Source organism: Toxorhynchites rutilus, chromosome 3 (assembly GCF_029784135.1).
Source record: "Toxorhynchites rutilus septentrionalis strain SRP chromosome 3, ASM2978413v1, whole genome shotgun sequence".
Taxonomy (NCBI): domain Eukaryota; kingdom Metazoa; phylum Arthropoda; class Insecta; order Diptera; family Culicidae; genus Toxorhynchites; species Toxorhynchites rutilus.
This window is the reverse complement of record NC_073746.1, coordinates 100902490-100930070: the sequence shown is the minus strand read 5'-3', so window position 1 is coordinate 100930070 and position 27581 is coordinate 100902490. Positions and strand designations below refer to the sequence as shown.

At 35.5% G+C, this 27581-nt stretch overlaps 2 protein-coding genes across 2 annotated transcripts in view; both read right to left on the bottom strand.

The window, feature by feature from the left end:
* Nucleotides 1-27581, bottom strand: part of LOC129780377 (uncharacterized) — a 270544-nt gene that overhangs the window by 230285 nt on the left and 12678 nt on the right. The window lies entirely within an intron of this gene.
* On the bottom strand, nt 15195-22709 carry LOC129780378 (conserved oligomeric Golgi complex subunit 3-like). The gene is made up of 2 exons (XM_055788572.1): nt 15658-22709; nt 15195-15604 (listed from the first exon to the last, which is right to left on the bottom strand). Exon 1 carries the CDS (start codon nt 20771-20773, stop codon nt 19541-19543), a length of 1233 nt encoding a protein of 410 aa, XP_055644547.1. The 5' UTR covers nt 20774-22709; the 3' UTR covers nt 15195-15604; nt 15658-19540.

Below are 27581 nucleotides of genomic sequence, written 5' to 3'. Positions count from 1 at the left end.
GCATACTATATAGATTGTATATGCATTTTCAATGAAATGTTACCCAATTGTAAATTGTTTTCACAGATCACATACAACGACACAGCTTTGAAAATATCGTCATGCTATTGCAAAAATAATAAAAATTTGTTCGTGTCTATGAATGTGAGAGAGTAAATAAGACACACAAAAATATCACTTTTATTCGTTTTCTCTGACATGATTCTTCAAATATCCATTGCACACTGTCACATCATACTCATATTTAGCGGGAACTCCAAAAAATATCTGTTTTTATTTGATCAAAAAATTTACTGAAAATTGAAAATATTGACGTCACGTCACACTACGCTCGCAAACTCTATCATCTGTTCCACCTATAAATCCTGCTCATGGAACTAGAAGCTTCCTTGTTTTTGACATCTCGATGGTTTTCGTATCTTGACTAAATTGTGACAAAGACAATAGCAGGAACAATTAATGCTTCATGTCGAATTTTATTATATTTTATATCAGTTTATGTTGTCAAAAGGAAGTTTTCATTGATTTTTGTTAAATTGTTTTTTTTTTTAATTTAACTTGTATTTTATGTTGACTTTAAAAATGCGCGCAATATAGTTTAATATACCAAATGAGCTGATTTACAAATACACCGTTTTAAGATTTAATCTTTTACTATGCTTCATAGTGCATTCTACCCCAATTTCAATGCTGATAGCTGATAGAAAATTAGTGAAATAAATTAAAGTACTCTTAGTTACTAGAAACTCCATAAGTGTGAGAAATAGAGGAACCAAAGTTTCATCATAATTTGCAGGTCAGTTTACTATAAAAGCTTAAATAAAATTAATGAATAATTACATACTAGACAGTGCACAGGTAGTTCTTCTTTTTTTTAAATTTATTTTATTATGATGCAATTTTTCAAAAACCAACTGTCGAAAAGCTTGTTTTATGAAAGAAAAAATAAAAAAAATCATCATTTAAAGCCACAGAAGCGAGTATTTTAGGAAATTAATAGCATGGGCCATCTTACCCAGCTGGTGCGTTTTGTACAGTTCTCCCCTATATTAATATCAATGAATGTTAAAGCTAGGGATATTTCCTCTTGCTCACATTCCGCGAACGCAGAAAGAAATGAATCAACTGTGAGTGGCCTGCTGTGATTGTGAGGCTTTGGTTCATTTTCGGTATCCCGAATGAAATGGTGTAATGATTGAATGTGGTCTGAAATTCAGCCAAAAAGATTGATGCGAAAGAGATATTTCCAAGCACTGGTTGTGAAAATCCTGAATTTTCTGATAATCTGAATAAACGAAATTTCAGGCACTGGGAGTGTCGAAGAAAAAGATTGAATGATGAAAGAGCAACAGAGAATTTGAACCAAAAAAAAAACGATACATACACACATCAAGTAGTTAAGACTTTTCAAGACTAGAAACTTAAGTCAGTTAGAAATTTCTATGACTTTCTCCTCTATTTTTTTGTCGAGTGTAAATATGAAGATAGTTCTAACAAAGATGAGATCATAATATTTTTGATCAGCACTTTTTCTTTCACAAATAGGCACCATTCAGAATAGCTGTTGGGCCGAAAAATCTGTTTCACGAGCATGAAAGTCAAACCAATAATACTAAGCCTCAATTGATTCACTTGTTTGATGATTCTTAAACATTTTCTTGCTAAACTAGGATTGGATACTATAATTCATTAACCCTCTACAACCCAACCCCGCCTTTAGTCGGGCTTCGCAGATTTTCTTTTCAAATTATTCAGACATCATTTTCAATGTTCAGTCAATTTTATCAAATTTTAATTTTTCAAGAATGACAAAATAATCAACGAACTTCAACCACAATTCTCTGAATATCGTTGTTTCTTTGGAGCCAACCTTTGGAGGATCAAACATCAATCCCTAGCTAATTTTCTCGGGTGCCAGTAGAACAAGCGCCAGAATACAGTTTCATCTCCTCTCATTTTCAAGGTCATAAATCTGGTGATCTACAAAGCACCAAAAACTTTTACTTGTTACTTACTACAGAGGCAAGCATCGAGCGCAATTTTCAGCTAATTATGCTAAATTTCTAAGCAAAATAAGTATCGAGAGTTACGCCATATCAAATAGTTTATTTCATGTAATAATCAGCTTATATCTCTCGGTGACGTAAATTTCTTTCTAATTCACGTTTGCATGTATTTAGGGAAAAATTAAACACAGGTGCTGCAAGTTACGGGCTTCGCGGATTTTCTTTTCAAATTATTCAGACATCATTTTCAATGTTCAGTCACACTAGAACGGCTTTAGAATATTTTCATCTATCACACATACATATTGGTTTTATGCTGGTAGCTTTCTGCTAGGAGTATTTTATGTTGAAAGTCAGAAATTCGAGATAAAAGTGGAATGGGTTTTTTAAACAAAAAAAAAATAGTCTTAGAGAGTTAAAAGTGGATTTAAAAAAACATGAAAAAAACAATGAGACAATTCACAGAAAGATTTTTCTTGCAAATAAATTTCTGTTTGCATTGGAATGCTCACTGTACATATGCAATACGAAAATTTTTACCTGCGTGGAATGAATAAATTTCTTGAATTCAATACGACATGTTTTGTTCACTTACGGATAAAAAATCATCCCAATAGGGATTTTTTTACATCAACCCACTGGAAAGTTACACAACGGTTTTGTGGTTCCTTCAGAAAACTTTTAGTTTTTTTTTGTGTCACAAATTCTCGCATTAAAGATGATGTGCCTTCATTCAGAGACACCGAATAAGATTGTGTATAATTGCTGTAGAGGCGCATTACATGTATATTTATTAGGGGAATTCTTAAACACGTGTACGTTAGGCTGGTTCTACAAAAAAAAAAGAGAAGAAACTGAGGCATCTTCCACTTTTGTGCCTCTGAACAAGAAAAACACCCTCTGAAAATTTCAGCTTATTCGGTTGATCTAAGAAGCTGGCACATTGGATATCAAATTTGTGTGCCATAATTCTATGGAACAAGGTCTACCGGAAAAAATACTCCGGCCATGATCAATTCTTATGTATTGATTATTTTCTGAAAAAAGATTGACATATTTCTTATTTACTACGCGCCCCATCCCGAATTATATGGTCTAACATTTTTTTTTGCTTTTTTTTCTTAATTTTTTTACAGAATTTTAATGGAACTTTATATTATAGTTTTTACGGTTGAAAAGGAGACGCTTGATAAGCAGGTTTACATTTTTTTCTAGGAAGATAATTGAGAAACCTTTTACTTGTTTATAAAAATCCAACATCGGTCAAGCAATTCGATAGTTAAAATTTTTGAAATGAGTTTTTGTGGAAATCATGAAATTAAAAAAAAGGATCACGTATCCGAAAAACAAAAAAAAACAAAGGGCCTGGCCGTTTTACTCCCTGGAAAGGGAGTAAAACGTGCCCCCAAACCAAATTACCAGCTGTATGGCAAATATTGTATAGGATATTAAATAAGAAATTTTGGCGGTGTATTTGACCCCCTATGTGGTTTGACGTAGGATCTATAGTGAAAAACGTACTTTTTCGTTTATTTCACGCCATCCTCAAAAGCTACGAGATAAAAATTTGAAAAAAATACTGAATATGCATCTTACTACGGTGTATCAAGAAAAATTATCAAAAAAAAAAATACTATCAAAAATTGAAGTACTAATAAAATATTGAAATTTTGAATTTTTTTTTGGGATTTAGAGATTCAGTACATAATTTTCTTCATCGTCTGCATTATTATTTTTATTTTCTTGAAATTGATTATTCTATTGTAGTCGTGGTTTTCAATTGTGAGATTCAAATAAAAAAAAATAATAATTAGGATGTATTTAAGTGTTTTTCTCATCAATCCGAATGATCTTTCAACAAGGACTTTATATTTTCTCACAGAGCTCTATCGTACTGCCGACTCCTATGAATTTGGTAAACCATTTTAATCCGATGTCAAAATAATCCATATATATGTCTGTCTGTCTGTCTGTCTGATTCTTATGCACTCGGAAACTACTAAACCGATCAACATGAAAATTGGTATGTAGGGGTTTTCTGGGGCCGGGGATGGTTTTCGTGATAGTTTGAGACCCTCCCCCTTCTGTAAGGCTGTCATACAAATTAAACACAAATTTCTACATTACTCAATAATTAATCACGCAAATAAACCGAAATTTGACATATTGAGGTTTTAGGGAGCAATAAATGTTTTTATGGTGGTTGAACTCTCCACCCCCTTCTCTAAGAGGGGGCTGCCATACAAATTAAACTCGATTTTTTGCATAATTCGGAAATTAATCAAGCAAATGGAGCCAAATATGCATGCGAATGTTTTAGAGGACACGAATCGTTTCCAGAATTGTGTCTAAAAATAATCTGATATCATAATGATGAGTTTTGTTAGGAATACATACTAGGAATTTTACAGTAAAAGTTAAATTCAACGAGTCGATTAGAAGATCAATCAATGAACAGTTCTGCGATTGGAACCATGAACTTGCTCATAGTAAGAAAACGTGAATGTTTGAAGGTATTGATAACAAAAAACAAATTTTGGACGAGACGAAGTTTGCCGTGTCAGTTAGTCTCATATATTTCAAGATATGAGAAAAAAATCATTATACAGCGCAATGCTCTAATTATATCGACAACATTTAGACACATAAAAATCAAAATTTATATAAATATCAGAGCAGTACTGGGTCTCTAAATTCAAAATAAACTATAACTGCCCAAAGGCCAAAAAATTTTTTTTTTCGCAATCCTCTTTAAACTTCATGAAAAATTACGTTACATGTGAAAAAACAACACATACGAGTACCAAAATTTGTCTTCTCGTATGTGTTGTTTTTTCGTATGTTTTGTTTTGTCGAAATCTTCTTATGCCAAATTTGGCTCCATTTGCTTGATTAGTTTTCGAGTTATGCAGAAATTTGTTTTTCATTTGTATGACAGTCCACCCTAAGAGAGAGGGGAGGAGTGCCTAACCACCATAGAAACATTTATTGCACCCTAAAACCTCCATATGCCTAATTTGGTTTTGTTTGCTTGATTAATTCTCGAGTGATGCAGAAATTTGTTTTTCATTTGTATGGCGGCCCCAAAAACCCCTACATACCAATTTTCATGCCGATCGGTTCAGTTGTTTCCGGGTCCATAAGAATCAGACAGACAGACTTTATATATATATATAGATTTTTATATATATAGATTTTTTTTTGTACCGCGAAAAGCACCCTAAAAATTCTGACATAGGAAGAAATTTGAATACAAACTGTAGTAGTACTGAATCTTAGAATAAAAAAATAATAATTTTAAATTAAAACTAAATTTAATTTAGTTTTTTTTTCAATAGGGTAAATGATCTTGGTTTGTCCTGTCGAAAATATGATCATGGTTTGCCCACTTTTTTGAATGCTCTAATTCAGCGCTCCTGTGTCAAATAAGGCCTTCGAATGTTTCGAAACATATCAATGAAATTGCCTTTTACATGATTTATAGTAGTTTGATAGTATATTTTTACGAAATCACATGTTTTAAAGGATTATAAAATACACCTTCTATTTGTGTCAATGCGCCCCTCATTCGAGCTAACTTTTAATCGATCACCAGATGATTATTTGGCACGTATTCAGACCTTTTCTAGATTACAACACTTATAAATATTGTAAACATCATGCTTGCTCATCATTTGTATCGGATTTACATAGCTAAACCATTAAATTAACGCATTTTGATGAACTCAATTCTGATCATGAGTTGTCCAATTCAATAATGTTGTTTTGTCCACATGATTTCTATGGCAACCGCTTGGCGCGCTGCAGTTTGTTTATGTTTGTTTATGGTGTGCTTCGCGCATAGCAGAAGTATGGTTTTTCTGTGTTGATTGTGTTGAGGTGAACACTTTTAAAATGACCAAGAAAAGGCAATATTCTGAAGAAAGTCTAAATTATGAATGAATCAATATGATGACAGTAAACTCAAGCAATGATAAATGCAACATCTAATTGTGAATTCGAATGTTTTCATTCAGAAATGGAGATTTCTAAAACCGGACAAACCATGATCATTTTTTTTGGGCAAACTATGATCAGGGGTGGTCAAACCATGATCATAATTCTTCTTTAAGGAAAATCGTTAAAAAACATAAAAATTTGAATAATTTCAACACCTTATGGTAGTATTAGCAACTAGAGACTTGGGGCTTTTCAACAAACCCAAACTCGTATCGATTACTAGCTAACCCGGCAAACTTCGTCCCGCCCATTTACTTGATGAATTCTCGAGTAATGCAGAAATTTGTGTTTTATTTGTATGGCAGCCACCCCTAAGAGAGGGGGGAGGGGTATCTAACCACCATAGAAACATTCATTGCACCCTAAAGTTTCCATATGCCTAATTTGGTTTAATTTGCTTGATTAATTCTCGGGTAATACAAAAATTTGTGTTTCATTTGTACGGCAGCCCCCTCTAAGAGAGGGGGAAGGAGTATCTTAACACCATAGAAACATTTATTGCACCCTAAAACTTTCACATGCCAACTTTGGTTTCGTTTGCTTGGTTAATTTCCGAGTAATGCAGAAATTTGTGTTTCATTTGTATGGCAGCCCCCCCTTTGAGTGGGGGATGGACTGTCTAACCATCATAGAAACATTTATTGCACCCTAAAACTTTCACATACCAACTTTGGTTTCGTTTGATTGATTAATTTCCGAGTAATGCAAAAAATTGTGTTTCATTTGTATGGCAGCCCCCTCTAAGAGAGGGGGAAGGAGTATATTAACACCATAAAAACATTTATTGCATCCTAAAACCTCCACATGCCGAATTTGGTTTCATTTGCTTGATTAATTCTCGAGTAATGCAGAAATTTGTGTTTCATTTGTATGGCAGCCCCCCCTTTGAGTGGGAGAAGGACTGTCTAACCATCATAGAAACATTTATTGCACCCTAAAACTTTCACATGCCAACTTTGGTTTCGTTTGATTGATTAATTTCCGAGTAATGCAAAAAATTGTGTTTCATTTGTATGGCAGCCCCCTCTAAGAGAGGGGGAAGGAGTATAATAACACCATAAACACATTTATTGCATCCTAAAACCTCCACATGCCAAATTTGGTTTCATTTGCTTGATTAATTCTCAAGTAATGCAGAAATTTGTGTTTCATTTGTATGGCAGCCCCCCCTTTGAGTGGGGGAAGGACTGTCTAACCATCATAGAAACATTTATTGCACCCTAAAACTTTCACATGCCAACTTTGGTTTCGTTTGCTTGGTTAATTTCCGAGTAATGCAGAAATTTGTGTTTCTTAAACTGCTTAAAAGCAGTTTCTTATAGTTCAATATACTGGTTTTCGAAATAATTGTCCTAATGTTTTATAAAAATGAGTTTTTTCATGTTTTTTACTGAAATTAAAACAAGCCGAAAATTAGAACATTTTTAGCGATGCGGGTATAATAGACATGTAGTGGGGGGAATATGGACAGGTCAATAATATACGAAACGTAGAAGTTTATCGCTCGCGAGCGGAATAATTTCGCTCTCTCTCTCAGTGTTTGTACGTCCAGTAAATGAAATAGAACAAAAAGAGGAAGCAATATAAAAAAAAGAGTTCAATATTCTTCCCTTCACTTTCCATTATGCATTGGATGTGGTTATGGTTGTGACTGTCCATTTCAACCCCACCAGTGCAATTATTTCAATAATTTATATTTACCACTCACGAATGAATTTACTTTTCCGTACATACCTAATATCGCTTCTCTGCCAACTCTCAAACCGAAATATAACCATCATCGAGTTCAATTTTGCAATTAAACCATTCAAAATGCTTAATATCGAAGCCGCAAAAATTACATCAACACGCGGAATCATGTTTCTTGTCTTTGTCATGTCTTTTGATTAGTATTCATTGTTATATGATGGTTTAAATATTCTAGAATAGCATGTAGAAGGGGTTCCCATCAACAGAAATTTGAAATTCATAATGCAACTATACAAAAATTTACCAAAGATATTGTCTTTGATTTGATTTCGGGAAACATCGACTGTCCATCATTGTAGTCCAGTGCTTCGTTTTATGCATCTTCCCGTCAACTTCGTGACTTACTGTTCATTAGATGACATAGAACATCTTATGGTCTCAATAACCCGTTGGTTGTTTGTCTTCGTTTGTTCAATAGTGTTTGTGCAGTGTTTGAATTTGACATGTCTGAAAATGTATTTAAAAATAGGATTAAGGGTTATTAGGTTAAGATCAGTCTGTGGAATCGTTTTCTAACATTTGAGATGTTGCAAATAAATAAATAAATAAATAAACTATACAAATCAACCACCTATCCATCATACCCCCACTGTCCGTCTTACGGTTCCCCTACACCATGAGTCACGATTGCATCCCGAAAAAATTACGGTTTGGAGCGGTATATGGTCCGGCGGCGTCATTGGGCCGTACTTCTTCCGTGATGGTCAAGACCGGCACGTTACCGTGAATGGGAATCGCTACCGCTCAATGATAACCGAATATTTTTGGCCCGAATTGGATGATATGGACTTGGACAATATGTGGTTTCAACAGGACGGCGCCACAGGCCACAGCGTGCATATGTCAAATGGCCCAGGCACTTTTTAATGAAGCAACAGAGTCCGAAACAAAAAAAAAATTCTGTAACTCTGTCATTGTTAAAATTCGAACATATGCATAGGAGGATTTTTTTCATCAAATATGATCGTCTATCACCTCCTGAGGAATGTGAGAAATGTGTTTCATGTGAGAAAGGTGTTTTCTGACTTTAAGGAGATTAGTCAAAAATCAAATTCCTCTTTTATTTTCAAAAAACGGAAAATAAAGAAAAAACATTGTTTTGACTCGATTATCCGGAGTGGAAAAAAATCAATATTCCGGATAATCGAGTCCGACCTGTATATGTCTCTCTATCCATTTCTATAACCGCACTATATTTATTATATTTAATTTTGTTATTGCAGTGAACTTTTCGTGGCTTGAAATGTTTGCTGCTTTGCATTGATGGGTTTAGTTTCATTAATGCAGTTTTCAACTCAATATTATTCATGTCGTCACTACATTCTATTCCTGTGTAGTTTTCGGCTTAATGTTCTTTGGTTCAGTTCTAATTTCATTATAAATGAAAACGAGTGAATGTAACGAACAATTAAATACCGCGTTATATGCGTGTTCGGTACGAATATACACGAAAATCACTTGTAACGCGTAAACTTTCAGCACTACCATTGGGTTACACATTTTATATTTTTGTTTAATTTACCTTTGCACCCAGTTTTACGTAACCCATGTGGGGGCTCCACAACCCGTTACAGGATCCCTGAACGGTTTTAATTGGTTTCTGTAATTTTGTTTTGCCGCGCCAACTGGAACGAAAACACGTTTCTAAAATTTCCAGCGGATGTTTGGCGCTGTTTTGCTTGCAACGTGCATCCAAATCCTTGTGCCCCCGTGTATGTGTGTGTTTAGGAAAACCTGAGTTTCTGTGGTGTTCTTAAAATTTAATTATTTTCAGCAAAAAGCTTTTTCTCGGCATCGTTTGCTTTGCGCTGCGTAGGGGGGAAGGAGGCAACGAAAATGTGCCGAGTAAGCGTTCGTATGCATTAAAAGAAAATTTTATTTAGGCTCTCATGAATTCTACGGGGAGCCCCACGATGGCAAGGTGAATTAGTTCAGTGTTTTCGTATGTAAATGACTGTGTGAAGGGCAAATTTGGAAAAATTGAGTTAACAGAGTGGTTTTCTCCTTGGGATACCTTCAGGGATAGACTTTTCAGATGAAACAAGGGAATAACACTGGATCGAGATTTTATGTTCGTCCTTGTCGAGTGGATGAGAAAAACACTATTTTCAGCCAGCTAACAGCATCCAGTAATTAATCAAAATCATTCTTCCCTCTGCTTTTAAAGTTAAGTGCTTCTACGGTGGAACAAAACAACATTGGCTGTCGTTCAAAACAACTCCGAGGCCACCACCATCCCTTTACGTGGAATACCGCTATCGCTTCCAACAAAAAAGGGGTCGCACTTTTGCAAAGTCAAAACTTTTCCCGCACTGCCGTTCACCGTTCCCCTTTAAATTCCCCAAAAACTTTGAAATCGTGCCTCGTCCCTCGGCACAGAACGAAATGACGGGATTTTGTGACGCGCTACTCCGCAAGCTAAACACGTGTTTTATTAATCCATTTGCCCGACTTTTCGTGACACCGTTTCTCCTCCGGTTGACAGTAAACAAGTGTTTGTGCCATTTCTGGCTCACGGGGACGCTTCTGGACGGGGTTCAGATGCTCTGGATACACATGTAAATATCGCCAAAACAAGTTTCATTTTCCTCCCACTCCCAGTAGCAATGAATACGAAGGTGGATCCTGGATAGAGAGCGTGAGGATATAACCTGTACCGTGGGGAACGAGAGGGGAAGGTCTGATGCAGTTGTGATACAAAACATGCAGCATTTTTTCCCCTCCAGCACGATGTGGTGACTCGTTGGACTTCGAATGCATACGAGCGTTGGAATGTTGGCAGACCGATGAAATATTCACACTTCCCATCAGCAAACCTATCGTTATTGCTCGTTCAACTTGTTTTTTTTTTCTCGTCCTTTTTTTCTATTGCTGATGTAAGCCAATTGTGTCCGAATGCTACTGCTGCTGCTGTGTGGAGAGTTATTTGCTCTTCGAACAGAAATCTATTTCTTCCACTGAAAAGAATCCCGATGTGCATTTAAATATTGATTCCCGACCCATGTTGGTAGCTTTGGACTGGTGAATCTTTAAAATATCGTGCAGAGTCATGATGTTGCCTTCAGGGATTATTCATGTGCCTATGTCAGATGTAAAAATACTTATAGTTTGTTGGTAAAATTTCTACCAGAGGCAGAGTTGCCACTTGTACGGATATTTCCAACTCGCTTTTTTGACCTTTTTTTATTGCGCTTTTAGATACGAATATTTTAATTTAAAAAATATACACTCTTTAAATTGGCCTGTTTTAAGAAAATATATATTTTTTATTTTAATATGTGGAAATATCGATTGATGTAACCATCTCTTTGATCCCTGTAGGACTGGTCGAGTTGTAAGCGTTCATAATCATGCATAATGCATAATTGTGAAGAACGATGGTCAACACTAGACTGGAGCTTCACATATTACATTTCGTTTATCAAACAAATTTTCTGTATCCACTTGAAATCGCAGAAGGAAATATTAAAAATATTTTCCACGAACACGCAGGCGGCGCAGCAACTCTCCTCCGAAATGGGCATAATTTATTGAGCGACGACGATGATGATGTGTACAGCAGCCGGCAGTTGATCAATGATGTTATGCTGAAAAATGACGCAAATATTTTCATCAGTCCTACGTTCCAAGCGCAGGAAGCAAGTAAGGAAGCAATGATTGATGGTTGTTCATTTAAATTTTAGATACAAAACGGAATATATGTGATGGCAGCTGGGCGCGCTTTTAATCAAAGCCAAAAGGAATGGTGATCAATTTGTAAAATATAACAGGTGGGTTTTATGCTTATCCGAGGAAGGCAAGTTTGAACCAACAATGAAGATACACTTTTTCATTAAATAATGTGACTTATCTATCCTAATTCATTCGGTCCCTTTTAAGAATGCTTCCAACTTACGTCAACATGATCAATTGATTGATTTTTAGTATACTTTTCAATATCGAAACGTATTTGGAATTCTTAACGTTGAATAAAACTTGAAACGAGTAGATTGTTTCAGGAAAATTTGAATTGAGTTACACCAAATGATCGATACCAGACCACTGATAGGATCAGGCGCTCGAATAATCGATGAATAGTTTAGATTCAATAGTTAAGTATTCAAAGATTAATTTCGGAACAAGTAAATTGAGACAGAAGTAAAATGAATTATTCTAGAATACTCGAAAGGTTTCGCATTTAAAAAGAATTGAGAAATCGTTCTTTCCATTCTGAGCGGCCAAGCGAAGTAGATCAATGAATTTTGTAATGTACAGAAGTACATTTTTCGTCAAAAGTTCAGTTTTCTTCGGTTTCTTCGGTTTCTGATATTTTCGGAGTGATTTGAATAATAAAAAAAAGAATGAATCGTGAGTTGGCGATTATTCAAATAAAATAAAAGTGAGTTTATTGTTTTCGATTAAATAATAGCGTTTTGTTTCTATTGTTTTTTTTTTTTCATTATCAGGACAGAGTACAGGTACAATTTACTAAACGAATAATAGTTTAAAAAGTAAGTGCAGCAGCGTGCTTTGCTCCTATAGAGACAAACAGCCATTCCATGCCCAACCGATATAGTGGTTCTTAGATTCTCATGAAAAGTGTTAGATTTGTTCTATATCGCAAACAATTAGATCCGTATTGTTTTATTTTTTCGTTAGGGTGACCATTTCTGTTTTAGGTTGGTCCGAAAAATCACCTTTTCCCTAAAATGATTTTTTTCAAAAATTCATAACATTTGAACTACTAGACTGATTCTAATGATCGACATATCAAATTAAAGCCAATCACTTCGTCTTTATACTACAGTAGCAAGACATTTAATTTTTCCCCCGTTATTATTGATTGTATCTGTTTTTCATAGTTTACATGGTCTTGGAACCTAGGGCGCTATATTGTGTTAATATATATATTTTTTAAAGCTGATTAATATATATATTTTTTAAAGAACACATCTCTGATATCAGAGATGTGTTCTTTTTCGTTTTCAAGTAATGATTTTTCAAAGTTAACATGTTTTTAGTCTTCGTTCAATATTTCTATGCGACTATACTGAATCTTCGCAGCTAGAATCCAGTGTGTTCGCTAGTGTAGTATTTTTTCAAAGTAAACTAGCTAAAGTGGTAAGCGGTTAATTTGGTATGTCAATCATCTGAATCGGTAGGGTAGGGCGGGGCTAGTCGGTCACTTTAGAATAAATTTGGTTATAACTTTGTAGTACGAAGTTTTGCGTTAGAATGTTATGTACCACAATGAAGCTTACCTTTTACCCTTTCAATGAAAAATAACCAGATATTCAATTATTTGACATTTTTCTTTTGTTTAACGTCTTTGTATTTCAGAATAAATTGACCAATAACCCCACACACGGGGTAAATTGGTCAATAATAGGCATGTTATGTTTGAGCAAATAATAAGCGTTTTTCCATTGGAAGTTCCCTTCATTATAAATAAATTGATTAAATCAAAACAAAAACAGTTAACTAATATCATGTAGCAAGTAATAAAACAAATTAAGTTTCAAATTATCATCGTTGAAAATTAATCAGACAATCTTCTCTAGCGATTTCGTCTCTCTTTCACTTTGTGGCGAACCAGAGATGCCAGGTTTGAATACATGTCTTCATTTTGAAGACATTTGATTTTGTGAAGACATTTTGAAGACATTATGAAATATGTGAAGACATTTCAGTATGATAGCGTACGTGAATTTTTAAAAGATATTATTTCCATGAAATTCTAACTATTGGCCGAAAATATCGTCAAAAAAGTAGGGCTTTAGTCTCAGCGATCGAAGCGGTCCGAATACATATTCTCTCTAGAAGACATTAGTTCATTTGCGCTCGAAAATTCGAATGATTTTGACATTGAATTTCTATCATTTTGCCCCTACTATACAATAGATTAACCTAAATCTTTCAAACGACTACTTAGTTTCACGACAATTAGTTTCATGGATATGGTTTGAGTTACAACCAAAATTTCAAAGCTAAAATAAACAAATATAGTTATCACAGTTCCGTTTTTGTGTGAGGAACTTTCCTCCGATATTATGATGAAGACATTTTCTCGTACCATGTCAAGACTTTTGAAAAAAATCACCTGGCATCCCTGCGACGCACAACCGCCTGCATTCTTGCTTGCATTTGTTTTGATGACATTTGTACCGTTCACCCCAAAGTATATAGAAATAGCCTCCAGGTATGCTACTTTACGCAATGCATTATTGTGAGTTCTAATATTCAATGATAGCGTTTATTATATTTAATGAAAATTTTACAACAAAACATATAAATATGACAAATATATTGCAAGTGGTTTATGTGGTGGTTGTCTCGTTTCAAATACACTGCGTTTAGCAGTAGAACATATACCTTCTATATTTGTTTATAGCTTGCGTAATGAAACACAGCATACCTGAAAATTTTATATATGTGGCTCTCAAACGATCAATTTGTGTGACCAACTAGGCCCTCTATATATGAAAAAGAATTTTCATGAAAATTCAACAAAAAATAATTTTAAAAGCGATTTCCATTAACACTTAAAGCTAACACGTACAATAAAGCTTTGTTTTACGTTTGAGCCGATTTTTTCATGATTATTAACCAGTTTTAGAACACATTTTATAATGCGCAAACCGTGAATGATTTTTGGCGAAATCGGAATCATGTCCGTATTTTTTAACCTACTTAATAAAAAGTTTTTGCTTATTTGCTTATTTTTTTTTGTATCAGCAATTCGCAACTTTTCATCCGTAGATCGCTAATTTTTTGGACGCTCAGATTCCAAGATATCGTCACTGACCAACTTGCCCCGCCCTACTCTACAGAAGTTCAAAAGTTATGAATTTAAAAAAATTGTAATGTTTAGGATGAAGGTGAAAAATGAATTTTTGAACCATTGGATAAATTTGGAAAATCATAACTTAAAAACGAAAAATAACACATCTCTGATTTTGAGATATTTTATGTAAAAAATCCTCAGCTTTCTAGAGAAAAAATATAAAAACAATGTAGCGCCCTTGGTCCAGAGATTATAAAACCACGAAAAACAAATATATTTAATAATAACGGAAAGAAAATTTAAATTTTCTGCAACTGAAGTATTTTTCCTTCTTGGTATGATTAGTTTTTCTAAAAAACTAGCTGACCCGGCGAACTTCGTCTTCGACAACTGATACATTGATATAAATCATTTCGAATACTCAAGTTCCCACAGAAATTATTTTTATGTACATAATCTACACTCGCGGTATATACTGTTTGAAGCCGTTGCTCCGTTCTTGAGTTAAATCGTGAGGAACGGACACCAAATCGTTTCTATTAATATAGTTCAAGTTTATGAATACATAGTTACATAGTACCTTCACTTGATTTATTTGAAACTCATTGTTGAAAAAAAAAGAATATTCATTTGAAGTTCATTGTGAAAACATACACATAAACGAAACATAACCGTTATTGAATTGAATGCATGGTGAAAATACAATCATTTTCCAATTGAAATTCATTTTGAATTATTGTTAAGCTATTGTTTATTTTTCTTCCTCATCTTGGATTTCGGTTCTGAGGATTCCGATGCTTTGCCTTGGAGCGCTGTTGCTTCGTTGCGCGTTGCGTTTTGGTTCGACGAGACAGACGATGGTTCCTCATGGAGCTAGAATTATAATCTCTTCCTGTCAGTTTTGCAACTTGGTTGAATTCGTGCTGGAGGTTGTTGGCTTCCGCAAAATCAAACGCCAGACGACGTAAATCTTTGAGAGTCATACCATAGAAAGTTTTATCAAGTGCTCTGCAATGGTTCGCCAGATCCTCAGACTGCTCACTTGCAAATACTTGTCTGAACCGTCCTAGGAGCTCGCTGGCACATCCTAGCAGAAGTAGAAATGTCAATAAAAGAAGATTCAAATCATAAATCACTCACTGATATGAGCCTCTTCCTCAGAGCTGATTCAGAAATATCGAGGTCTGCCGCAATCCGACGCTTGGAGACTCCCTCCCGAAGCCTCTGTCGAGCCATTTGAGCATTTCTGGAGTGCATTTCTTCAAACCAGTTTTCTTCTTGTGGGTCCCGTTAAAAATTTGGTTGAAAACATTTTATAATTTTTTTTCAAAACAACTCTGGTGCGAACTTTTGCCACTGCGCACCTTTGCCCACAAACAATTTTTGAACTAATCGAATTTTTAAAAAAGGCAGAAATCGTTAAAAGTCTTCACGAGTAACTATGAAAATAGTTTTCGCAACACAATTGAATTTTTTCTTATTATGCGGTGAATTAGGGCCGCCTGAAAAGGTCCTTTGTATTGACTAGTAAATAAAACTTGGTTCCACGGGCGCCGAACTCTATGAGCTGGTTGCCCCGGTTAACGGAAAGGGCCACCTCGGTGAAGGGTTCGTTTTCTGAACGCACCATCAGAAATCATCAAGATGCTCCATTGTTTGACAACCTCACTGTTACTCCGTTGTCCTTCGGGGCGAAAGTCGGTGATTTTGAGGATCTGAGCTGGATTCCCCACTCAAATAGTAATGTTTTTCAAGGGACAACAGTTTACAGTAAAAATTAAAAATTCATCACGTCAGTTGGAAAATTGAGGTAATTCAGTATTTAACACTTTAGTCGCCCAGCACGGTTCGGCCAAGTTTCTGGCGGGACCCAATGTAGCGGACCGGCGGCCAAGGCACTTTTTTTCACTCTCAAACACAAGAAAACACCACTTCTTGTTTTCAGGAGACAACCGTTCTCCCGCGTGGCTCACGATCGACTCCCTTTTATTTTTCTCATTCCTCTTAATGAAACCTAATCTTACGATAAGCTCCCCGCTATCGTAACACCAAAACATAAACCAAAATTTCTTATCTTAAAACTAGACGCTATAAATCACACGATCCTCAAACAGGATCGTGCAGGAGAAATGTATTTATTTAGGCCCGGCATCGACCGGCCTTATCTGACTCACACGATCCTCAATAAGGATCGTGCGATAAAGATGTTTTTTTTGTTTATTTAAGATTAACCAGACCTATCTATTTATTTAGGCTCGAGCCTATTGATAATTTTGGGTATACAAAACCCGTCTGGTTTTTTGGTTGCTGCATATCCCCCTACTCAATGAGTTTTAGGGGAAACTAGATGAGTTTTCCCTAAAATTGGTTCGAAAGGTTAGATTTCCTATCTACCTGCTAATATTGTTATCAACCTTCTTCTTTTTTTTTATATATATATTTTTTGCAATAGATTTTTTTTTTTATATATGAATGTGTATTTTTTTTTTTTTTTTTTTTTTTGAATTTTTCCTAATTGTAAATATAATATAATGTAAATATAATATATATTTGTAAATATAATGTTTTGTTTTTTTTTTCAAACATTTGCATAAACTCTATAATTTTTATTTTATATAAGATTCTCATTGTTCACCGGCTACTCCTCTTCCGCTCCGTATATCCGTCGACTGGTGACTCGTCAATTGGTTGGTCTCTGGTACTAGGTGTGAGTTGCCGCTTGCCTCCTTCCGCGTTGCGCCGTCTCATCCGTCTTGATCCACTGTTGCGTGTCTCTGGGTTCCATTCCTGAACAACCTTTTAGAACGGTACTTTAGTCCATCACATCTTCGTTGGAATGAAATTCAACTTCAAGAACTTGTTTTTGTTTGCTAGTTTTAGAGCTTCATTTGCTGCTCCGATTGTAGTGTTTGCTATTATAGCAGTTTAGGCTCTCCAATCATTAAATGTCATCTCTTCCAGTTCATCTTTGATCCTTATTTTAGATCCTGTTCATCCTTATCTGGATCCGAGTTATTCTCTTTATCATCAGTTTCCGGCGATAAATAATCATTATTTTTTTAGACTGTTGTAATCTTTTACTTCAACGTAAAGTGTACAAAGTCATTACTTCAATTATGAAATCCAGTTCCATCATGAATTCTACTACTTTCACTTCAGTTTCCTTAGGATCAGATGGTGATCACGATTCCCGAATTGCTTCTTGTTGTTTTCGCTTCGTCCTGCCCAGCACCCAACACCATTGACCATCGACCTTCCGCATGACTCGTCGTCCATCCATCCTGAACAACCGGCTGGGATGCCGAATCGTTCCTCTTCCCATCAGCGGTATGCCGAATTTTGTTCTTGCCTTCCCTGGCCACGTCTCGCACCTAGTTGGAAGTCCATCGTCGCACCATCAGAGCGACCATCGTGTGATATTTATTCATTCTATACACAACACCTTACATATATTTCGATTACATTTCCGTGCAGTTTACATACATATTCTCTTTTTGTATAACGTTTCTTTTTTTTCTCAATTTGTTTTTTTTTTGTTTTTTAGTATGATTTTATAATTTGTAATATTCAAATTATTATTGGTAACTCTCATTTCTACGTATTTATATTCATCTGCTTATTCAGATAACTTTTCTATGCATGTCATATTTGCTTTTTTTTTCTTTTTTTTTTATAATTTCTTGTATAATTTATATTCGTTATCCATACAAGCACGTTGTACGCCGTATTTTTTTTCAGGTAGAATTATTAACACAAGAACAATGTGTTTTACATGCTTTTTTTTTCTCTATTTTTCACGCCAAAGTTTGCGTTTTCATAATGCTTTGCTTCTTTTTTTTTTTAAATGGTTGTGTTTTTGTTTATTTTTTTTTCTTTACCATCCATTCCTTCCATTCTTACCGTTCCTCTGTTGATTGGTGCATCTCTTACTCTTTTCTTCTTCTCCACGGATGCGGAATGTCACTCCGGTTCTAGTCCTAAAAATAAACCGTGGATGCCTTCTCCCCCCTCTTTTTGTAGGTCCTAGGCGGGAGCTGTGAAAATACTTAGATTTTTATTATTATTGGTATATAAAAATAATTTTACACCAAAAGAGGAAACAAATATTGCATGTCTTCCATAATATCTTATTTTGACATTTTTATGCCATTCATTTTTATATATATTCATACACATTCCGGGGCGCGCCTCCCTTGTCCATTCATTCTGTATTTTCTCATTCATCCTCTTCATGCAATGTACACACTTTTATAAATGTGACTGAGAAAACGAGAAAAAATCACACACTTGGAGAAATACAAACGCACAACCGATAATAACTTTTTCCTTAAATGTATTTCGTCTCCTATATAGTATCAATGTAATTCACTCATGCATCATTCATTCATACTGGGACGTCTCCCTTGTCTTGTCACTCTCATTTATCTCATTCAAATAATTGAATATAGGTTTAGATACGTTTGTGCAACTCGTGAATCATTATTAATGCTATCATTGTCAATTTTTTTTTCAACTGTTCAAAAAAAAAAAAATTTTTACTTCACTTGTGCTTTGACTCTTTTAACTGTTTTAATGAATTCGCCTTACACCTTTGTTTTTCTCGATTATTCCTCCTTGATTGTCTTTACGCTTTATATATAAATCATATTTTTCATTCGTTTCATACATTTATCCTTTCTCCATTTAATTTTTTTTTTTCATTGAATTTTCTCTGTAATTTTTTTCTTCTTTAAAAAAACCCTTCTTCTTCCTATTATTCCCTTTTTCTTCCTATTATTCTATCTCTTCTGTGATTTCATTATCCTCTTTGATTATTTCACCGATTTATTTTCCCCCTAAATAATCTTTTTTTCTTTTGTATCTGTTAACCATGGCTACCCTAACAGAGATAGCTTAGCTATTCTGGTTATCCTTATGTCGCCTATAATTATTGTTGTTATTTTTGTAATAACCCCCGTTTCTATTATTTTCCCTATAGTTTTCGTTGGGATTGGAATTGTTGTTATTATTATAGCCGTTATTGTTATCGAAGTTTCGAGTTCCTTGATAATTGTTGTAATTTTTTTCCAAAATTGATATTATTTCTTCGATAATTGCTCTTATTCCCTCTGTAGTTATTGTTATTTCCTCGATAATTGTTGCGTTGTTCTCTATAATCGTTATTATTTCCTCTTCTGTTGTTTTTGTTATTACGATTGTAGTTGTAGTTGTTGGCTTGTGTGCTTCTATTGTAATTACTCTGTTGTTGTTGCGATGTTCTCATCCTTGTTGACTGCAGTCTGTTGTGGATCTCGCGTAGTTCTTCCTCCTCATCGATTTCTTTCTGAAGCCAGTCAAGTAATTTAGGGAATGTTTTATCCCGTTGTGATTTTCCTGTCAAGGCTAAAGCTCTACTTCTGAGACCCGCTAAAAAATGCTTCCTCAAAACAGTGTTCGCATACGACTCATTTCCGTGTTCCGGCAGAGCGCTTACGAACCTATATAATTCTTTAACGCGAATTTTGTATTCGTTATAAGATTCGTGACTGCTTTGTTTTAGTGTTTCAATCTCCTTAATTATTGTTCCAATACTTTTTTCTAATTGGAAACTATTTTTCAAATTCAGTTTCACATTGGCCCATGTGTCGCCTTGTATATCATGAAGACGCATGAGAGCCTCGCCTTTTAGTTTTGTATATACTACATTTAGTAGTGGTTTTTGGTCAGCATTTTCAGGAAAGGCATTTGAAAAATAATCAATCTGCATGAAAAAAGGCTGCAACTCTTCTGATTTGCCATGGAATTCCGGGATACATTGTATCGCCGTTACCATTGGGAACTCATAAGCGGCCTGGTTCTGCATCGTCAGATTTTCTGCTGAACGTGTTTTTAATTTCAATTCTAAAATTGGAGTGTTTAGCTTTTCGTCACTCACAGACGTTCTTCTTGCTTTCAACAGTTCAAGTGTGGACGTGTGTTTCCTACTTCGACAAGATGTTTGGATTATAGGTGTTTCATCCAATATTTTTAAACTTTCCTTTACTTGGAATTGAATTGTAACAAGATCGTTTACTAATTCACTCCAAGTTTCATCATTTCCCCTGTGTTCTAATTTTTTGGTATAGGCTTCGAAAAGAATAGATTGTTCCTTCAATTTATTCGATTTACTCAAAATTCCTTCTAAGGATCTAGGCCTTCCTTTACTCTTGATTAAATTTACAAATTCCCTGTTTATCTCTTTCCTCAATTTTTCGCATTCGTCCCACAAGTTCGACATTTAATTTTGTAACTTGCAATCTACAACCATTTCATGGGAAAAGAGGAGAGAAAAAAAAAATTAAAATGCAGTGCATATGCATTCATAATATTCCAACCGATTTAAAATTATGAGTTACAATGGTAACATGATAAATGCCTCCAAACGATTATTAGTCATTCAAAATGTTGAAGATTTCAAACTTCTTCATTTATTTTCATATCATAATATCAATTTCAATAAATAAATATAATTAATTAATTTGACAGATCCAAACAATCTTCTTCTCAAATAGAAGACGATTATACTATGGATAAAGTTTTGGTGGAGATGCAAGGAAATTTAAAAGAAAACGTTAGGAGTATGTCAGGACAATTTTTTTTTTCAAATATATCTGTTATATTGCTATTGTGTATTTTTAGACGTTATTGGGAAAAAAAAAGATATAATTGATATAAACTCCAGAAAATATATATATATATATTGTTTTAACTTCATTCAGTTTTAACTCTTCCGGTCATATTAAATTTGGGCATGGGCGTCGTACTGATCGAAATTATTATTATTTATTTATTTATTTATTATTTTTTTTTTTTTAAACAGTACTTTTGCCATAGATGCTATAAATGTGTAATTAATGGCAGCAATATGTATCCGAAAAGATCAACACTTTTCACTTTTAACCAACAAAGATTTAGTTGCTTGAGACACTATGCGATTAGGAGCACCGTATTGATTCGTGAACAGGTTCACTATACATCAAGTTATTTTCATTTAAATTTTAACAATTAAAAAAAACTGCTTTCGCTTTTTCCAATTCGATAGAAAGTAAATTGCTTCACACGAATAGGGGTGAATTATTCTGACGTTTGTTTTGTGACAAGGTGAGGGTTATAGCTCGTGCATAGAATGATCGAATTCGACTTAAACGGATTTAAAAAAAAAAATCCAAAAGATTATTTTAGTCGAATCGTAAAATAGAATAGTTTTAACGTTTTTGTTTACTTACCCAACTGTAATCACCAAAACTTCCTTAATCCGCATCTTCTTCTTTTTCTTGCAACTTTAGGCGTACAAAAAAAATGTGCACAACACTACACACACTTGGAAAACTTGGCAAGTGTTTTTCCGGGCTTGGTAGTACAACAGTTAGTGATGAAATTTGGTCACTTTTTTTTTCGAAATTCGCAATTCACCGGAACTTTATCAAACTTTAGCTAACCGTAGGTGCCGACCTGCCACTGTATTCTTCACCACGGGATGATGACGGAATTTATTCTCTCTACACTCTAGGGTTTATCAATGAAGTAACACAAAACTATAACCATATGCCGATTGATTAATTGATTGCTGGCTGGAGAAAACCCTAGTCTTCTTTTGAACGGAGCAATTTTTCTTCTTCTTTACGGCTTCACTTCTGGCACGCGCAGCGAGACCCAATTCTTTTTCTTGCACTCCACACACTGCAACTCATCAGTCAGAAAATGGCCCTGTACTTAGAAGCACTTTTTTCCGCTGTCACCACAATGTAGCGGACCGGCGGCCAAGGCACTTTCTTTCACTCTCAAACACAAGAAAACACCACTTCTTGTTTTCAGGAGACAACCGTTCTCCCGCGTGGCTCACGATCGACTCCCTTTTATTTTTCTCATTCCTCTTAATGAAACCTAATCTTACGATAAGCTCCCCGCTATCGTAACACCAAAACATAAACCAAAATTTCTTATCTTAAAACTAGACGCTATAAATCACACGATCCTCAAACAGGATCGTGCAGGAAAAATGTATTTATTTAGGCCCGGCATCGACCGGCCTTATCTGACTCACACGATCCTCAATAAGGATCGTGCGATAAAGATGTTTTTTTTTGTTTATTTAAGATTAACCAGACCTATCTATTTATTTAGGCTCGAGCCTATTGATAATTTTGGGTATACAAAACCCGTCTGGTTTTTTGGTTGCTGCACCAAATTTGATTGTCGGTATGCTAGAAGAAAATCAGATAAATAATCGGGTTGCGATGATTTATTATCATAATAACGCGGAAATAGTACTCTTTTAATCGGTTTTCGATTCAGAACAACTTTTTGGTTTTTAAGTATGGTGAAAAATTACTGTCAAACTGTCAAATATTTACCGGGAATTTACATTTTTAAAGGAAATGGTTTAATATATCATCTAAATTTATATTATTGCCTCCTTATTGCCTCCAAAATAGGCCCCCTCGGAAGCAATACACTTTATCCAACGAACAATTTAGTCGTCGAAAGACTTTTTATAGCTGTATTCAGGAATTGTTTTCAGTTCACGCAGCGAATTCGTTTTTATGTCAAGAATGGCAGTTTTATGCAGCGTAAATCAAACTTCAAGATGGACAGCTACCAAAATTCTTGTTTGGATCTGAGAAAATGTATCCCTTGTTGACAATTATGTTTTGTGTAATTTGTAGAGCAATTCCACGTCAAAACGGCCGCTGCCCAACCGTCTTCAATTTTAACAATTTTCAGCATCAGATTACCAAATTCAATTACGACTTATTTTTTATAAGGACCTACCCAAAATCATTGAACTTATTCCAAAACAGTCCTAACTTGAATTCCAGAAGTCTGATTAAATTATGATGTACAGCAAAGATGTTGATGAATCAATGAAATATGTAGTGAAAATAACATTTTGAATACACCACTAAAAAAATCTCACTTTAAAAAAAGAATTGTTGAAAGAGTGTTTTCATTGGAGAAAACTTTTAATTTAACAGATTTCAATGTGAAGTTTTGCCTGTCGGACAGACCAAGAATAAGAAATATTTTTTTTATGTTTATGGAATTTCAATACATTGCATAATTTTTAATAGTTCAAATTTCTATACCAAATAACATACCTTGACTGTATTCTAAGCGGCAAAATCGAGAACATATGTGTGTCATAGAGCAAATTGGAAATGTCCATAACGAACAATCCCATGTAATCCCCGGCATGATATATGAATCACATAGGATTAACTTGACTTTACCCGAAAGTTAGAGCTGTAACTATACAGGGCGATATTTTGTTGAGAAAACACCCATTACGGAATTCTCAGTGGAACATACAAAATACGGGCCCAACAAATTAAATTGCCAAGAAAAATCTACAAGGGATTATATAATCAATACTTTTTTCACTGATTACCGACACTAAATAATCACCCGTAAACTGTTTTAACACGTTAAGCCCCGAACTGTTTTTAAAGGGCTTTCCATTCAGCCCGCATCAAGAGCGTTTGTACAATATCAGTGTCGGTCCCAGCTCCCAAAGGTACTTATTGTGTAAATACAAAACAGTCAGAAATTCAGCTACAAAGTAGTCACATTTTGTGAAACATCCGAAAACCAAATATATTTTTTATTTTCTTATTTTGTAACTGTCAGTCCCAGTCAGTCAGCGCATTCCTACCAAAAAGCTCAATGTCGGCCCGTCGGGACCGACGCGGGACTCAACGTGTTAAAGTACAACAAACCAACATCAGTGCCATTTACATAAAAGTTATTAAGTAGTAGAAGCATTTGGTCGAACGGATTTTTTTTTTCCAAATTACGGGATTTAGATGACATTTTCTGAAAAAGAACCTCAATAAAAAAGACGGGTGGGTAATGTCGGGGACATAACCGGAGTGACGTAGGACTATACAAAGGGGACAGCTTTTGTTAAATATATATTTTAAATTTATTGTTTTATTTTCTTCTCCTATGTGAATACCTACCTATCTACCTGAAAAATGGATTAGTTTACTGTTTACTCTTTATGAACATGTTGATGGTTCTGAAAAGAACCTTTGGTGTTGTGTTTTTGTTATCACTCGATATTCCTATCTTGTTCGGTTAAACCTTCCTGTTTAGCTATTGCGTTTGCCACTCGCCACAGCTTTCACAGTTGGAAAATTTCTTCCCATCCAGCTTTGTGACATGTTGTACAGTAAATTACATTCAATGCGACGTGCCGAAGCGCCACTCAGTGTCGCATTGGAGGCGATTTTAACCTGTAATTGAACATTTGCGATGACAGTGGTATAGTGTCGACTTTCAATGTGGGGTCATAATTTGGATCTCTATGTTTACAAAAATGTCCAACTAAATAAGTCGCATTACATGTCCGTCCAATTAGCTAAATGTCGAACTAATAGTAAATTACTGTACTTTCAATAATCAGGAAAGTCCCCCACTATCAATAAGCTCAGAACAACTGCCAAATTCACATACTCATCATATCCTGGCGAACAAATTATGAAAAAATCAATTTGTGTTTTATTATTATTTTGGATATTGTTTTAGAAAGCATTGAACTGTATTTCCTAAACTCTTTTTTGGAAGGTTTAATGGCCCTGAAAAGCGCCTTGTTTTATGGAATGGTTCCAATTTAGAAAACTTAGTACTCGTGGTTTTGAAAAAAAAAACCATTTCGAACGCCCTTGATGCTGCCTTGTTCTGAATTTGCCACCAAAGCAGTTTGTATAAAGAACAAACTTTTTTCTTCTGCTACCTGATGCCGTTTTGCGATTGCGTTTGCCACTCGCCACTCGCTGCAACTGCCTGTTGTTGTTTTGATGTCCACCGGACCGAATGTGTTCTGTTCCGAATGCGGGTTTTCTTATCGTCGCGAGCAGCTTTACCAGCCAACTCGATCACTTCGGCGGCCGAAACTATATAACGCCGGCTGGTGCACTGATACTAACGCGCTCGGCCTAGCTACCCTTGCTAAGCAATTGGCGGATACACCTACGAAGAACTGCACACCTGCACGGTTCGAGTGGGACTTTGCCTTTCCCTTAATTTGTCCTCCTTTGTTACGTCCACGATGCCGATGCCGTACAACCACACGGGTTTACGGTTTGAAAGAAAATAAGATATTTTTTTGGGGTCCGCGCGTTTTATACTCTAGCGGTACACACTCACAGGATAGAGACAAATCGGCAGACTCAGCCAGATGGGCGAGTCCAACGAGACGAACGAATGAGCGTTAAAAGGGAGCGATGGTAAAAAAATACATTCATTACGATTTGTTCGCTCGTTGGATTCACATGCAAGCTAAAAAGGGTCCTTTTCAGGATCACAAAATTATCTTCAATCTGAAAAGTTTATTGTTTTGTTATCACTCGATATCCCCATCTTGCTCGGCTAAACCTTTCTGTTTAGCGATTGCGTTTGCCACTCGCCACAGCTTTCACAGTTGGAAAATTTCTTCCCATCCAGCTTTGTGACATGTTGTACAGTAAATTACATTCAATGCGACGTGCCGAAGCGCCACTCAGTGTCGCATTGGAGGCGATTTTAACCTGTAATTGAACATTTGCGATGACAGTGGTACAGTGTCGACTTTCAATGTGGGGTCATAATCTGGATCTCTATGTTTACAAAAATGTCCAACTAAATAAGTCGCATTACATGTCCGTCCAATTAGCTAAATGTCGAACTAATAGTAAATTACTGTACTTTCAATAATCAGGAAAGTCCCCAACTATCAATATTCTCAGAACAACTGCCAAATTCACATACTCATCAGATCCTGGCAAACAAATTATGAAAAAATCAATTTGTGTTTTATTATTATTTTGGATAATGTTTTAGAAAACATTGAACTGTATTTCCTAAACTCTTTTTTGGAAGGTTTAATGGCCCTGAAAAGCGCCTTGTTTTATGAAATGGTTCCAATTCAGAAAACTTAGTACTTAGTAGCCGCCTTGTTCTGGATTTGCCACCAAAGCAGTTTGTATAAAGAACAAACTTTTTTCTTCTGCTACCTGATGCCGTTTTGCGATTGCGTTTGCCACTCGCCACTCACTAAAACTGCCTGTTGTCTTGATGTCCACCGAACCGAATGTGTTCTGTTCCGAATGCGGGTTTTCTTATCGTCGCGAGCAGCTTTGCCAGCTAACTCGATCACTTCGGTGGCCGAAACTATATAACGCCGGCTAAGTGGACTGGTGCACTGGTACTAACGCGCTCGGCCTAGCTACCCTTGCGGGGAACTTCAGATCAACACGGTTCGAGCGGGATTTTGCCTTTCCCTTCACTTTTCCTCCTTTACCATGTCCAGACATGGCTGCTTGGGTTGGTTTGTTGATGTGTTGTGATGCGAACCGATGTGGTGTACGGTTTGAATGAGAATGATCGTTACGGCAGCGGAGCGGGGATTTTTAAGCTGACTGGCTGGCTCGAGAATTACGCGTGTGTGAGACTGCGACGAATGTTTCGTTCATTTTTTTCTTTTTCCTTTCCAATCGTGCTTCATTCTATTTCGCTGCTACTCTGGTTGCCCGTTTTGGTCGGTACGATTTGAGGAGCACAAAATGGACCAATCAAAAATTGGCACATAGTGCATTTTGACAATGCTTGATATTTCACAATTATTCAATTATTTATCTCAAGAAAAATGAAATGTTATTCGTTATGATAGATGCGTAGATATATTTCATATCAATTGATGCAAAAACCTTTGCGATCTATTGAGAAATGCTCGAGTTATAAGCGTTCCAAATCTTGCATTTTTTCCTACTTGTTCAGTGCCTAGATTTCCATTTCACCCCCTATATCTTCCGGTTAGACGTAGTCCTACGTCAAAATGAATCAAGCGCTCCGAGCTGATACAGAGGAACATTGATACCAATCTGCTGCTTACTGTACAAAGAATATCAAATTCTGATGAAGACAGTATCCTTCGCCTCTAAGAAAAGCGAACTGCGAAGGTGGAAGAATATTTTTAATTTTTTACGCACTGCCGTTCTACGCATAGTTGTCCTATGTTCCAAAATCAGCAACTGAGAAAAACGCAATCAAAGATTTCTACCATATTT